The sequence below is a fragment of the Natator depressus genome, chromosome 1 (genome assembly GCF_965152275.1).
Source record: "Natator depressus isolate rNatDep1 chromosome 1, rNatDep2.hap1, whole genome shotgun sequence".
Classification (NCBI taxonomy): Eukaryota; Metazoa; Chordata; order Testudines; family Cheloniidae; genus Natator; species Natator depressus.
The window spans coordinates 17590900-17606602 of record NC_134234.1 but is presented as its reverse complement, the minus strand read 5'-3'; the positions used below and the strand labels follow the sequence as shown (position 1 = coordinate 17606602).

The following is a 15703-nucleotide window of genomic DNA, read 5'->3' as shown; positions in this document are numbered from 1 at the left end:
GGTGTGTGGTGGAGTCCCATTGCTGGGCTCATTTAAAACTAGTCTGGGCAAGGCATGTGAAAATACACTGTTGCAGACAACTCTGCATTAGCTCCAATGGTATCAACTAGATTGGGTAACAGATCTTCCCTTTCTCTAACTCTTTGGATCCAGGACTGGCTCTAGGCACCAGCAAAGCAAGCAGGCCACCCTTATTTTTGGGGTGGCAAAAAACTTAGAGCCAGCCCTGCTTGGATCCCAGATCTCAGTGGGCCAGATACTTCCCTGAGTTACATCAATGTAAATTCGGAGTTAGTCCACGCTGCCACTGGAGTGATTTCTGATGCACATCACTGTAATGGCCTAACAGATCAGAATCAGTTCCCTTATCTGAGAAGGTTGAGGAGAAGAACCAGGCAGGTAACACTTCACATAATGTTGGGCTGTATTTGCCTTGCAGGGATGGGAGGTTGGAGACCTAATGCTGAGTTTGAGCATCCCCCAGCTCGGAAATATCCAGCATGCCATAAACCTTGCGCTAGGTTCAGCTTAGCTTAGTTATCCCCCTGCAGCTCCAGAGTGACATTTAAAATCCAATACTCTCTTGTGCTGCGCTTTCTGCCTGTGAGGCTGCCACTAAATGGTTTGTTGAACAAGTTCAGCGTTATTGGCCAGCAGGGGATGCGTCGTGACCTCTGGCATATTGCAGAGCTGCAGCACCTGAATCCAATTTTGCTTCTTTTCCCCTTTCGTCTTGTTGAATTACCGAGTAATTGCGGGCGGTCGTACAGCTCTGTCTGCGGGGGAGGGAGGGCTGGAATCAGTCATCATTTCATTAACTATACTGTTCTCAGTCTCATGAGCTCTGGGGCTCTGATACCTGCGGCTTGTTGTCTGCACTGTTGGCTGCAGGGGAAGGGTAGCCCAGCTCAGCTATTGGTTTTCGTCTGCACACTGAAGGAGGCAGAGACTGATCTGGATTGTTTTGGCTGTGGAATGAAATAGGCTGTTGTGTATTCTAAAGTAACTTCTGAAGGGGAGGATCCTCCACACCCTCACAAGGCTTTACTCTTCCTGCCTTGCAAATCTGATTGATCCGGAGTGAATTCTGCTCATCCCGTCGGTTTTAAAATAGAGCCAACCCTTTTCTTCCCAACAAGAACCACCTTATTTTTGTCTGTCGGGGGTTAAAAACGGCAACGGCCTTGTAGTTCATGCACAGGGCTGGAATTTAGGAGCTCTGGGTTCTGTGCGGTGTCACATGGGGCGAAATCCTCTCCCCAGTGCCCAGGCTGAATGCTGGGAATCTCTGTAGGGTGGTGCTGCAGTGCTCTCAGATCCCACAGAGCCGACTGCAGCCCCTGTGGCCCTAACACTTCTGCCTAGAGGAGATGGGGGAGGACGAGGGGGTTGACATAGTGACAGATCCTCGGTCCTGGCCTGCCATTGCTCCATCCTCCTCCATGTGGTCACAGAGGGCACCCAAATGGAGCTGGGCTTTGCAGTGCAGGTGCACAGTCCCTGTACAAACTCACTGCATCCTGTCCCTGTCTCTCCTCCACACTGAAGCCACACCAGTTCCACCCCAAGTGAGCCCTCTGTGTCTACCATGAAGGGGTATAAGTTGACCTTTCGTGCAACAGTTTCTTTCATCTACAAAGTGGGAATTGTAATGCTTCCCTCCCCCACGCGGGTGATGGGAGATTCCACTCACTAAGTCTGTTTTAATTGGATTTAATGACTTAAGCTTAAAGGCCACAAACTTAGTGCCGAAAGCTCGGCAACTAAAACAGAGACCTGGCCAGGAATTTTCTGACAAAACGTGTTTTTCCTTGAAAAATGCCAGTGTGTCAAAACCAAGCCTGTTCATGGGGAAGGGTCAAGTTTGACAACTCTCCCAATTCGGGGTGGGGGGGGGGGCAATTGAAAAAAAAGGTCTTGAAACTCATATAGGTAATTTCTTTCATTGTTTATTTTCTCTTGGTTATTTTAATTAATTTATACTAAAAAAAACCAGGTTAAAAAAATTAAAGGTCAAAGTTGTAATGAAACATTTTGAAATTATCAAAACAAACACCTTCAAAAAATCAGATCAGTAGATTTTTAAGATAAGAAAGAACCATAGCTCTACTCTCTGCCATCTTCAACTCAGATGGTAATTTTCTGTTTCTCTTCCTTGGTAGGTCATTAAAATGGGTTGTAAGATGAAACACAAATGATAGATCATCTCCTCTGATCTCTTGCGTAGCGTAGGCCAACAAATTACACTCAAGAATCCCTGCATTGGGCCCGTAACTTTTGTTTGACCTATAGCATATCTTTCAGAAAAACATGAAGTCCTGACTTACAGATTGCCAGTGATGGAGAATCCACCAGGTCCCTAGATAAGTTGTTCCTGTGGTTAAGTACCCTCATTGGTAAAATTTGTGCCTTCTCGCTAATCTTAATTTTTCTAGTGTCACCTGTCAACCATTGGATCTCATTATACCTTTCTCTGGTAGATGAACGAATTCTCTACTATCAGAAATCTCTACCCCATGTAGGTACTTGGAGAGCATGATAGAGTCACCTGTATATCTTCTCTTAGATAAACTAAACAGATTAAGCCCCTTTATTGTGTAGCTTTTTTATTGACACTCCTCTCTTTCGGTGGATCACTACAGTTGCAGTCATAGCACAAAGCAAACTCAGTTGCTACCCTGTGACTGGGTCATTTTGTGTAATAAAGCCAAGCTAAGCTCTCTTTTGGTCACAATTTCTTTCTTGTGGGCTTCTAACTGAGCTCCTTTACTTACCCAGTGGCCACTTTCACACCTCTCCAGTGTTGTCAGGGGGCATAGAGGAGGCAAGTCTCTGGTGTAGCTAATGCAAAGATGTTTTACTTGGGGTACTGGACTCAAACTGAGGTCTCAGTGCCTCTCCCCAGTTCTTGAGCTCCCATAATATACCTGCCTGAGTCTACAATGCTACTGTCACTCCATAAAGTTTCCTTAGTCATAGCCTAGACTCAGCAAGTCAACAATAAGCCCATATTTTAGTAAGGGAAATATACACCCACGGTATATTGGTACAAGTAGAAACAAGGAAACAGGTTCAAATTTCTTTCACATCTTGGCTATTTATGATGGGAAATGAAAGCTTTAGGTATCACAGTGTAAGGCACTATTTAAAAACAAGAGATGATAGAAGCTAGCTGTGATATTTTAAATCCTCAAGAACTGCAGGCAAAATACAAGCAGCTATTCCAAGATCGCTGTAATGTACTGTTCTCTTGAGCTCTGTACAGCAGCAAACAAACAATGAAGGTCAGTCTCTTCTCTCCAATGGGTCATTACTAGATAAAGTAAAATGTCACTTAAGGGTATCTGATTAAAAAAGATCTTAAGGAAAAACAAACCCAGAATAGAGATGTCAGTTGTGTATAGTGACAAATATTAAAATAAAATAACCAATAAGTCCCACCACAACTCCCTTCTGCTTTAATGCTGTTTTTATACTGTACCTCTGGGTTACAGTTGCCAAAAGCTACAGCATTTTTAGAGAGCTCTGCTCTGTGCCATCTTCAGCTCAGATGGTAATTTTATGTTTCTCTTCCTTGCTAGTTCATTAAAATGGGTTGTCAGATGAAACAGAAATGATTGAGTATTTCAAAGGCAGGGATACGCTGTCTCTTTGAACTCTGCATAATCTGTTTGCATTCCCCCTTTTCTTTTCACAGGGTAGCATACAGGCTGAGGTGTATATATATATATATATATATATATATATATATGAAGATTATTTAAATAAAAAAAAAATACACTCTGTTATTAAAGGGATACACTCAAGGTCATCAGATCTTAAAATTAAGCAGTTTTCAAAGTCCTCCCATATTATAGGACTCAGTTTCAAGATAACCGAGACATTTTTCATTATGAGTGATGATGCATTGTGCTACCATGTGGAAGACCTTAGTTTGCAGACTTGTGTCCCTGGATAGCGAAAGTTGGGAATGGTAGAGCAGCACCATAGCTAAGCCCCTCTGGGAGCCAGCACAAGTGCCTTGTGTTGCTCAGAAGCAACCCCTCAATTTACTTGGCTAGAATAATTATAGCTATAAGCAGCGTCCAGTGGTAGGGCACAGGATAGGTAGTCAGGAGACCTGGTTTGTATTCCTGGCTCTGCCACCGACACATTTTGGGACCTTGGGGAAGTCCCTTCATTTCTCTGCACCTCCTTCTTGTTGATTGAAATTACTCCTGCAGTGAGGTGCTTTCTAAAGCTAAAGGAAGAGATGGTCCTTGCTAGAAATAGACAAGACAGATGTTTGAGGTGCTGTGGAACACTGTGATCTTTGGGTGAAAGGTGCTAAGCGCTAGTGCTGTTATATCATGGGGACTCCCACTAAACCTCAGTCTAGATATTATGTCCAGGTGTATTTTGGGTTTTGTTTTTTATTTTTGAATTATGATGGCCATATGAGTCGGTGAAGTCATGTCGTGAGCCGCACAAATGCAGTGTATTACTATGTCAAGGAAAAGTCATATGTTTTAATATGGTGCCATGAAACACAAAGGAGGCTAAACACATATTTTAAATCTAGTATTTAATGGCCTGAGTTGGTGACAAAAAACTAGGACATTTAGTCTATCTGTACCTTAACTTAGCCATCTGCCTGAGTATTCCGCGATTCAGAGAATACATGCCCTGCTCTGCTACGGCAGGATGGGGCAAAGTTACATTTCAGCTGTGTCTTGTAGTGTCAGCAGAACCTCGGAGTTGATTAATAAGGGACCCAGCACTATGCCAGCTGGTAATCAGAGCAGCTGAGGAATGGAGAAGGGAAAAAAATGCAGCTATGCAAATTCTCCAGGGCATCCCGATTCTGAAGGGCACGAGCACTTTGTCAGTAGGGAAACCTTCATGGTTTGCCCAGAATTAAATGGCGAGGCCAGTGAAGGGTAATCTCATGTGGGGCTGCATCTGTAAAGGTCATGTTGTGGCTGGACATCAAGACCAGCACCCTTCCTCTCAGTGACATGCAGTAGGCTGCGCCGTAGTCTCGCAAGGGAGGCCCGTCACCTGGCTGTTGAGAAACAGACTAGACCGTGCACTATATATAAGAGGAATGGACCAGCCCTGCATGGGGAAGGCTGGTCTAGAAAGCCCTTCGTCACCTTAAATTCTGGGGTATACACTGAAGAACAGGCAAACCAGGTCCCACCCTATAAGAATCTCCATGCAGTTTTGCCCAGAATTCAAAGGGAGCTTAAGCTTTTGGTCTGAGTCCCAAAAGGGGTTTAGCAATAGTGGGATTTACTATTCTTGTCCCTCTTCCCTCCCTAATCACGACAGGGATGGCAGCTGAAATAGCTCAGGACACAGGAGTAGCTTTTATTGCTCTGTGACAAGTCTGAGAAAAGGAGGGCAAGCTAGAACCTCCCCACAGAACCTCTTCCTCCAGACCAAAGCTATAGGACAAGCTTATCCAGCCAACTTTTCCATGGCCCATTCAAGCCATGTCAGATTTGCTCATTACTGGACCTGCTTGTGTCGCAGTTGATGTCAGTGGCAAAATCTCCTTTGACTTCAATGGGAGCAGGCTCAGCATGTGTCTCTTGTCAGTCCTCCTGAGCAGCATCCAGAATCTGAGGGTTTTTTTGTTATAACACAACACCCTCATCACAGAGCAGTCACTAGGAGATTCAGATGTTGCATGCCACTCAGGATCAGGCCCTCTGGGAGTTTATAGCATTTACATCTGTAGTGTCATGTTGGAGAAAGGGTTGTTTTTGTGCCTCTTTGTCATTGGTCACGTTGTGTCCTAATGGAGTTTGCCTACAACCCCACTGCTTTCAGGTGCCTCGCACAGGCGATAGGTCAGTGCAGAATTTAGCCTCACAGGCCCTCCCACAAACTTCTAGTGACACATTTGGCAGGTCACTTAATCGTCTGTGCCTCGCTTTCTTCATAGCTAAAATGGGGCTGCTAATATACCCTCTTGGGTATCACGAGGCTAACCGCATTCATTGTTGTAAAAAGCTTGGAGATCCTTCACTGGACGGTCCTGTAGCAGTTCAGCCTCTCATTGCTAGAATATTATAAATCGAATATGTAACAGCAAAATAGAGCTCATAACAGCCCGATGTAAATTAGCATTGACTCAGCCAAGACGCCAAAGTTGGACTAACCATGGAGTCTGAATTGTCCTCTGTCACCCCTAAAAAAGGGTCTCGCCAGGAAAGGGCTAAGGCATATTAAGGAAAACAGGAGTGTTAGTTTCCAGGGCTGTTAAGCCAGCACCTTTCACAGTTATTAAATTCACTTTAAAAAAAAGTGAGGGTGGCCCCCTTTCGTCTGTAACCTATTTTTAATGCTGGCTGTCATTACCTTACTGAATTAAGCCCTTGGCCGAGACAGGAGACTTTTGTTATGGCATCGTCTCGCTTTTGTGAAATTTGAGCAGATAATTGTTCCTGGACAGGAGTAGGAAAGAAGACGGTACTCCCGTCAATGGATGAGTATGTTTCTACAGACGTTTTTCAGTAATGATAAGCCACTGAATCATTCAGGGCATTTGCTCCTTTATATGCTAACAGCAAAAGTCACTTTGCATTAAAACTGTCTACAGGTGATCAAAGGCTGTGGTCCGTACGCAGTTCTTACTCAGGCAGAGCTCCCATTGATGTCAATGGGAGCTTTGCCTCTGTAAAAATTGAGCTTCAAGATTGAGTCCTAATAGCTGAGGACCTGATCCCACAGGAAGACTGGGAGCACTGTAGCAGTGAGGGGAAGGGAGCGTTAGCACCTCACTTGACTGTTGAATGATCCATTTTGGCCAATGCTTCAAGTGGCATTGAGGGGCTCTGGAAAAGAGTGTTTTGGCCAGAGTGAGGATCACACTGTGATGCGCAGCCTTGGAGGATGGTGCAGGGTGGAATCAAAAGCAGGTTAAAACAGAAGGAAACTGCTACTCTTTAAATACTTTGAGCTTATTGAACACCTTTTCTCAAAGCTTTTTACAAATATTAATCACTAGAAGATTCCCGGTAATCAGCTATGAATCATTTCTGATTTACAGGTGAGGAAAACTGACGCATGAGCAATTAATTTTCCCAAGGTCACAGAAGGAGTGAGGTAGAATGCAACTGTCTCTCACTGTCACCACTAAACCCTAATCTCCCCTCCGTGCTGAGGTCCCTCTCCACCCCAGTGTTCCACTCTGTCAGAGGGATGATGTTACATTCAGTTCGGTGTCTTGGCATGATGGCAGTTAGGGAGAATAGCCTGCAAGCACAGGAATCTCAATCAGTTGTTTCATTAAAAAGAAAGACTTTATTTTTCAGACCAACGTTAAGAAGTAGCTAGAGGAAGCAGAACCCTTTGGCTCTTCTCCTTGGATCATGTCATGTTATTTCCCTGCTCTCCAATGTGCTAGCGATACCTTTCAGTCCCCCGGCGTCTCTTTCTAATTTGCGTCTCTCTCTCTCCTTCTCTCCCTTCCCAGTCAATCTTGGGAGTGCAGTGTGAAGTGCAGAAACAGCTGAAAGCCTTCGTCACCCTAGAGCGCTTTGAACAGATCTACAGTTCCAGCATCGCCGGGTGCCGGCAGCTCAAGGAGAACAAGAACTTTGCCTCGGGAGGATCTGTCTTCGGCAAAGGGGTCAAGTTTGCCATGAAGGATGGGCGTGTGGCCACTGACATCATCAGTCTGGCCAACGAGGATGGGCGCCGGATTGCAGCTATTCTGAACAACGCCCACTACCTGGAGAACTTGCACTTCACCATAGAGGGAGTGGACACACATTATTTCGTTAAGCAAGGGCCGTCAGAAAGCGACTTGTCCATACTGGGCCTCAGTGGCGGGCGGAGAACCCTGGAGAACGGCGTGAACGTTACAGTGTCCCAGATCAACACAATGCTCAGTGGAAGGACTAGACGTTACACAGACATCCAGCTCCAGCATGGCGCACTGTGTCTAAACACCCGTTATGGGACCACCTTGGACGAGGAGAAAGCCCGCGTGCTGGAGCTGGCCAGGCAGCGCGCCATAGCCCAGGCCTGGGCCAGGGAGCAGCAGAGACTGCAGGATGGGGAGGAGGGCATTCGCTCGTGGACAGAAGGGGAAAAGCAGCAAGTGCTAAACACGGGCCGGGTGCAGGGCTATGATGGCTACTTTGTGATCTCAGTGGAGCAATACCCAGAACTTTCAGACAGCGCCAACAACATCCATTTTATGAGACAGAGCGAAATGGGCAGAAGGTGACAGAGAGGGTCAATGCGGTGACTTCTTGCCAAAGACAGCTACTCTTTTGTGGCCACTTACCTGACTGTGTTGTACTCAATCCTTTTTCTAAACTGAACCTGGCTGGGGGAGGAAAATAAAGAGAGAAAGAATATGGTTGCACTGTAACTCATGCAACATTCTTTTTTTTTTATTTTAAATTTGGCCTTCACGTGTTTTTTGCAATGAACAGAAGGTATATTTTGCCGTAGTGTGATCACAGTGAAATTTACTGTCTCTTTGTCCTTTTTTCCCTTTTGTGAGGAATTTAAAGTGGGGAGTTGTCAACGTACATCCATGGGTTACTCGGTGTGAAGTGAGAAATGGGTGTCTGTGCTAACTTGTTTCATCCTAATCCTTTCTTATTTGGGACAGGGACAGATAGCCTTCGACCCGAAGAACAGCTCAGAAACGCTGAGCACGCTGGAAACGGAAGATGACAATGATTCCAAATCTCTCAAAGTGACTGTCTGAATCGTGTGCCTCAAAAGAGAACTTACAAGGAGTTTTCACCTTTCACTTGGGACAGAAAGTGTTTCTTGGGCTCCTGCTGCACAGAAGTAGATTATAGAGGCAAAAGGAGCTGGATATATTAACTTGCAAGATGATTCTCTTCCTTCCTGAACTGGAATTAAAAAAAAACAGTCTTTTTCATTATGATAGTAGATTTTTTTTCTCTTTCTTTTTTGGTCCATGCGCAAATCCTGTTTTTAGTTTTAAAAGCCAGTAAAGGCCAAGAAAGATCCTCCCACTCTATTGGAAAATATCCTCTCTCGTGCCTAGAGCTGTTCTCTAGGTGGGTTGAATGCACCGAAGTTGTAGACGTAACCTCATTAAATACATAGTATTTCAGTACACCAGGTTGTGTGTTCAGCAGTCCGCTGGGCTGTGTCCAATAAAGCAACTTCATTTTAGGAAGCTAATTTGAGTCTGTAAGTAGTAGGATAGTCTCCCACTGACGTACAATTGAAGAGTGCAGCAAATCCATACTCCAGAATTCTTGCTTTTGGGGGCTGTCTTTATTAGCCTGGAAACTGGCTTTCATTCAAACTAAATCATTTATGACTGTGGCAAACATGCCTCTCTGGGACTCTGGCAGCAGGGAATTTAAAACGTTTAATAAGCAGCAGGAGGGGAAATATTAGAACCAACCCTCTAACTGTTCCTTCCCCCTTTCGCCCCACTGGGACACCAAAAAGCTCAAATTATATGAGTAGCCCAGTGAGGGTTAACAGTGAACAAGGAGGCATTTGAATAGAAATGCCCACTAGAGAGGGGCCCAAATAGTTTACAAGAAACTGCTGACAAAGTTGCTCGACATGCTAATGTAATTTGTACTCACATAAGCCCCGTGCTGTGGTATGTGCAAGAGTCCTGGTGATTCAAGCGAACAAGGAGACTGAGCTGAGCTTCTTCCTGAGAAAATTCTCTACCGATACAGGGCATTGCTGCAGTCAGAGAAACACAGGTGTGATGCCATCCAGACCTCTGGATGACCTGGCTCTGACAGAGTCAGCGTTCACCCACACACACCCCTGAACTTTCACTGGCTGTCAGAGAGCAGCTCAGAACCTCTTACATGGTCTGAAATTTTTAACTTCTTTTCATCTTCAGTTTTGGCTTCCAGGTTCTAACCAGAGACAGATTGAGCCATGCCAAAACACCACAACAAGAGAGGTTTCACAGCCGACCCTTGGAGCATGGTGTTCTATAGTCCCCTAAAATCACACCCTCTTCCACTGCACCCACCAAGCTCAGCAAACCCCACCACCAGCATCACTGCCTTGTGCCAAGACGGTATCCCCGAGTCTACTCAGTTACCGGATAGCAAGAAGGTTGGAAAGGACTCAGTGGGCACAAACTCCATGGATAGAGAAAATTATGGTGGCCCCAGTTCTGTCACAGCTTCCCTGTAGATCCAGAACTTGTCTGTCTCTGTCCTTACGGCCCCCTCCTGGCTGTTCTCATGCTTTTGCCAGATGGAAGTGAAGGAAATCCCCCAAGAGAGCCTGTTATTCCTAAAATTTTTAACCTAATGTTACAGACCCAGTGAGAGGCACATTGAGAGTTTTAGATTCTGACCTTAACTGAACCCAAACACAGACCCATGTGAGGTTCACACATCTCTGATGCTTACCTACCATCCTGCTGCTTTCATAATTCCTCCTGGCTTTCAGGAAAGGGAGTGTTTTTGATACAGTAACTCAGTGTTATTCTTTGAACTTCACCTTGCAGAGCAGGAAGAGCGTTGGCCAGGACTGAACTGGCAAGCATCCTTTATGGAGAAATACATTGGCAGCAGTAAATAGCAAGTAGTGGTAAGTCTTGAAAAATCAGGACCAGTTCTGTCGGAGTGGCTTCACTCTCTGGAAGGAGGAGGTTCTGAAACAGAGCAGAGCAAATGCTGGCTGAAAATGAACGAGCTGCCCATCTTCAAGCCTAGTGTGTTATAAAACTGTTCCGTACACCACCTCTTCCTTTTAACGCTACTCTGTCAAAGTGTAGCAGAGAACAGAGGGAAGCCTCATGTATCCATTCTCATCGGTTTGTTAAAAATGTAATGGGGATTTTACGATGGTAAATCGGCTACATTTACATGGAGTAGAGGAAAGGAAATTCAAGTATGAAACACTCCCAATGGAAACCTTGCTGGACTGAGATGCTACCTTTATAGCCTTACCCAGAGTCTTCAGGTTATTACACAAGTAATGAATCCAGGTAGGTCTCCCATTTTTCATGAGTCTCACAAATCTGCCTGTAGCCGAGAGCAATCCAAATCCACATCGTGGCAAAAATCAGTGCAAATGAGATTTACTCTTTGTTCTCAAGCAATGTGCTGGGTCTAAAACTGCTCGACTTCCCATTAAAGTCCATTAGTGTCCTGTAGTTGGAGTCTGTGCACAGCCCAGGAAATGGAGGAGTCATTATTTTGAATCTCTTCTCTCCTGACTATTAAATAGCTCCTTCAACAGAATGATGTTTCTCTAGCACTAACTAAGACAAAACCTAAACAATCGATCAAGGAGACAGTTGACTACTTGTGTCTGCAGCATTATTAATAGCAGAGCAATAGTTTTAAGAGAAGTTTGGGATGTCTCCCACTCATCTTACTGGGGGTGAAAACTTGAAAGGCTATTTACTATCCTGGCACCATAAGATTCCCCTTGTCCTGCCATAAGGGTCTTGTCTACAAGAGCCCAGTGTTTTTCTGTGGAGTTCACCCTCCAGGGTAAGGGGAATGTTAAAAAATCAAGGGCTGCATGACCATTTGTTAACTGTTGCCCTGCTGAACAACATACCACATGCAGCTACCCATCATTGATTACAGTATATAAGTATCTACATAGAGAACAAATATTTAATAACGGGTTCTTTAATCTAGCAGAGAAAGGTCTAAGACGGTCGAACGGCTGGAAGTTGAAGGTAGACAAATTCAGACTGGAAATAAGGGGTACATTTCTAACGGTGAGAGTAACTAACCATTGGAACAATTTACCAAGGGTCATGGTGGATTCTTCCATTGCTGATCATTTTTAAATTACGTTTTTGTAAAAGCTCTGCTCCAGGAATTGTTTTGGGGAAGGTCTATGGCCTGTGTTATACAGGAGGTCAGACTAGATGATCACAATGGTTCCTTGTGAGTTTGGAATCTGTGAATAGATCTTTCCCGTATGGCACCTGTAGCCTGACATTCCATTTATATCCCACACTTACAGTGGGTGGCTCTGTCCCCCTCTTGGGGCTGAACCACACAGTGGTTTATGGGTCTGCTACTGACTTTTTGCTAAAAGAGTTTGATCTCAGGCAGTAGAGGTTTGTGCTTTTCCGGTGCAGAAGTCCTAAGCTCGATCCCTACAGCCTACCCTGAGGCGTTACCCTAAATATTCATTTTAATGGTAATTGTGTGGGAATCACTGCCAGGACCAAGGCTAGCATGGAACAGCCGGGTTTAGTTTCTGACTCTGAACAAGCACACGTCCTGCCCCAAAAGAATTCCAGCCCCTGGCACATTTCCCTCAAAATGTAACGAGTGCGACTCAGCAAATTCAAGTTACAATGAATTGTGTTTGAAGAGCGACTGCTGACCTTTAAATCTAGGTTTTGGAGGGTATACTAGACTAATCAATTCACAGTCTAGGCCAGCAGTATCAAGGACAAGCGCCCACAGGTCTTAGTCTGCACTCAGACAAAACTCCCATTGGATTAGTGGACGTTTTTGCCTACATGTCAACTTGAGGATCAAGCCACGTGTGCTGAAATGTGTGTATTTTTAAGCAAAATTGGACCTGGCACCTGTATCATCTGGACCAGACTCATAGCAGGTCGGTCTCTGCAGCAGACAATTCTACTGCACTCTTCAACCTTGTTTTAAATGATCCAACAATGGAGCTTCCAGCTGTGCCCATAGGAAATTCACATTGCAGGATGGATAGCTGCATCTTTTTCCCTTTTCCTGCCACTACAGAGAGGAATCAGAGCAGATTTTTGTCCCCTGCAGATTTGGCTCACTCCTTTCTCTGACTTTCATTATTCAGAAGGCATTGCATTTGTGTAGCAATTGCAGCCCCCGCTAGACTCATTTAGCACTGCAAGATGTACTGCAATGTTTGTTTCCTCCAAGCTTTTTTGGACAGAAATTGTCTATCCAGAGCTTGGAATATATCATGAAGCACCAGTGACCGGAGGGACTCATACAGCGCATCGAATCTTTGTCATTACTGCTATTGATCAGAGCCATGGCAAAAATGGGCCAACAAATCTAAAAAATACCAGGCAAGAACAGAATAGATGGAGGCTGTTAAGCGACCTCATGCTTGATTTGTGTTTAAAAGACCGATGACTGAGAGCTGTTCTCAAGACATCATTTGGCTGTAGGTTAGGAACAGTGAGGGAATTCTGCCCTGTATCTGTGGTCGCTTTACTGAGCTGAGGGAATGGTAAGATTCTGCTCAGGCTGGTAAACGGACGCTGCAACAAGAATAAATTAAAATTGGTTAAAAAAAAAAAGAAATCTAATAAAGCACCTTTTCAGCTGTGACTTGTAAGTGTCACCATGATAAATGACAGTGCAATCCATTATGCAAAGACAAGACTCCTAACAGGAAATTTTAGAATTTGATTTTCTGATTTACAGCAAGGGCCCCCGTCATATTTATAGCACGGCCGTCTGTTTTGATTCAATCGCAGCGTAAATGAAACCAGGGCCACAGATCTCAGCAATGCGGCTGCTCTTTAAACACCAAGGGGGCATAAACACACAATGTTAATAATGGAGCTAAAGATTGCTTGGCTTGTTGACTGGTATTTGGTTTATCTTTGTGTTTGGCAGTGAAGGGCTGTATCTTAGCACTGTTGAACCTGGGTAAGACACATAACAATTATGTTCATAACGGTGCACACTGTAACAGGCCCTTTGGTGAAATAAACTTTGGCCCTTGTTATCTTGAAACATACAATCCACCATCCCTGCATAGCATATCATAGCAAGCCTCACAGGAACCCAGTGTGTTAGCCACTGGCTTGTTCGTTTTTGTTAGTGTTAATACTGTCCTTATTCGGACTGAAAGATTTTCACCATTTCTTTTCTATTATAGCTCATAGTAAGTATTTAACTATATTATTTTCCCAAGTTACAAACAAGGTTTTACTGATTTTAAACAAAATTAAGCCAATGGACTTTAACTGTAGGGTACATTTAACTAAAATCCTCGAGGATTGGAGAGTGATTTTTTAAAAGACACACTGTTTGCATTGTACAAAGTGATCAGTTTCAAAATTTATATCCTGTTTCAGAATGCCCCTCCCACTAAATGTACCTTGTTTAAGGAAGGCTATATCATGTCCTGATGGCTGTGATCTTATTTCCTATAGTGATATATCAAGCTGTGTTATTTGAACTGAAAACAGTCTGAAATGTAAAAAAAAAAAAAAAAAAAAAAAAGGTGGGGTAGACAGCAAAATTATTGGTTTCAGAGTAACAGCCGTGTTAGTCTGTATTCGCAAAAAGAAAAGGAGTACTTGTGGCACCTTAGAGACTGAACTGAGCTGTAGCTCACGAAGGCTCATGCTCAAATAAATTGGTTAGTCTCTAAGGTGCCACAAGTACTCCTTTCTTTTAGCAAAATTATTGTCTCTCTCCTGTTTATAGCAATTTTAAAAAGTTGTGCTTATAATAAAATGTTACATGGCTTAACTGTTAATCCCCATCCAGGAGGGGAATGGTATTTGGGCAGAGGAGCCCTGAAAACTCCAAGTGAACACCAACTAAAACTGTTCTGGCAAAGAATAGGTCAAACTGCGGGACAGTTTCAGTGATGTGACTGAAGTAACAAATCAAAGCATCACACTTTTCTGTTAAAACAAATAAATCTGCTTATTTTGCATGAGGCCTTCTGAATGCAGCTACAGTCTAGAAGGAGGACTTTGTAGCAAAGCTCAGCTGTACTGCCAACACTGGAGCCTCTTGTCATTACCAGGTGTAATAATTTTCCTGAAGTCTGGAACTAATTTTTGAGAATTTTTTTTCTCAACACTTTGTGTTTCTAACACTGTATTCTTGACTGTGTAAATATGACAAGGCTGTACATAAGTGCAAATGTAGATACCTTCTAGAAAAACAAACAGAAGTGACCGTGTGTAGCCTTCGGTGACAAATAAAAGAATATTTTGTGTTTAAAAGGTTTTTATTTTTGCCATCGTGTAAAGGTTAACTCTAGATATCATACCCCAGAGTCACTTGGCTAATGAGCAGGGTAATTCAGAAAAATAGAGTACATAAGATGAGCTCAGTTCTAAAACTCTCTCCCCAAAGACACTGCTCCTTGTCTAAATGGATTTTTAGTGTCTAGTTTGTGAAGCAAAGAGGAATATACGCTCACTCTCTAACAGTGAATTCATAAACACCTGTCTACAAGATCAGGGCCTGGGAATCATAGTGCATTCAGGCCTTGCATGTAAGAGACAGTTGAGGCAGTTTACTTAAAATAGTTTTTGTAAATTCTGCTTGGTTCAGTATAAAAGTGGAATATTTCAGGAATATTTCAGGCATAAAACTTGTGCCTGCTTGATTTAAGATGACCTGAAATACGCCTGTTTTCAACAGAAATAGAAGCATCCACACAGACTTTTGCAATGTTTGAACTAAATCAGTTTGTGTCAAACCACTGCAGCTTTCTTGTGTAGATAAGTTCTCAGTTCCATTCCTGCCTTTGCCACCAAGGCACTTAACATGTCTCTGCCTTCTTGTGTGGAAAGGGTGTAATAATCCCTACCTCCTGAGGGCCATAGGGGAGGGAATGCGGGTATCTGGGCTAGGGGGGTCCTGCAGATGGGCTCGGGGTGGGAGGGAGTGTGGGTACCTGGGCTAGGGGGGGCCCCATGGCAGGGCTCTGGGGGGAAGGGAGAGGGTGTATTGGCTGGAGGGGAACCACACGGCTGTGCTCTGGGGTGGGGGGGGGGAGG

The 15703-nt window shown here is 44.1% G+C and overlaps 1 protein-coding gene across 2 annotated transcripts in view; it reads left to right on the top strand.

Annotated features, from left to right (window-relative positions):
- TENM4 (teneurin transmembrane protein 4) overlaps positions 1-14194 on the top strand; it is a 2219108-nt gene extending 2204914 nt beyond the window's left edge. For both annotated transcript variants that reach the window (XM_074955672.1, XM_074955678.1), the window contains one exon: positions 7466-14194. In XM_074955672.1, coding sequence (XP_074811773.1) covers positions 7466-8224 — 759 coding nt within the window. In that variant the 3' untranslated portion in view covers positions 8225-14194. The remainder of the gene's footprint in view (positions 1-7465) is intronic.
- The last annotated feature ends 1509 nt before the right edge of the window (positions 14195-15703 follow it).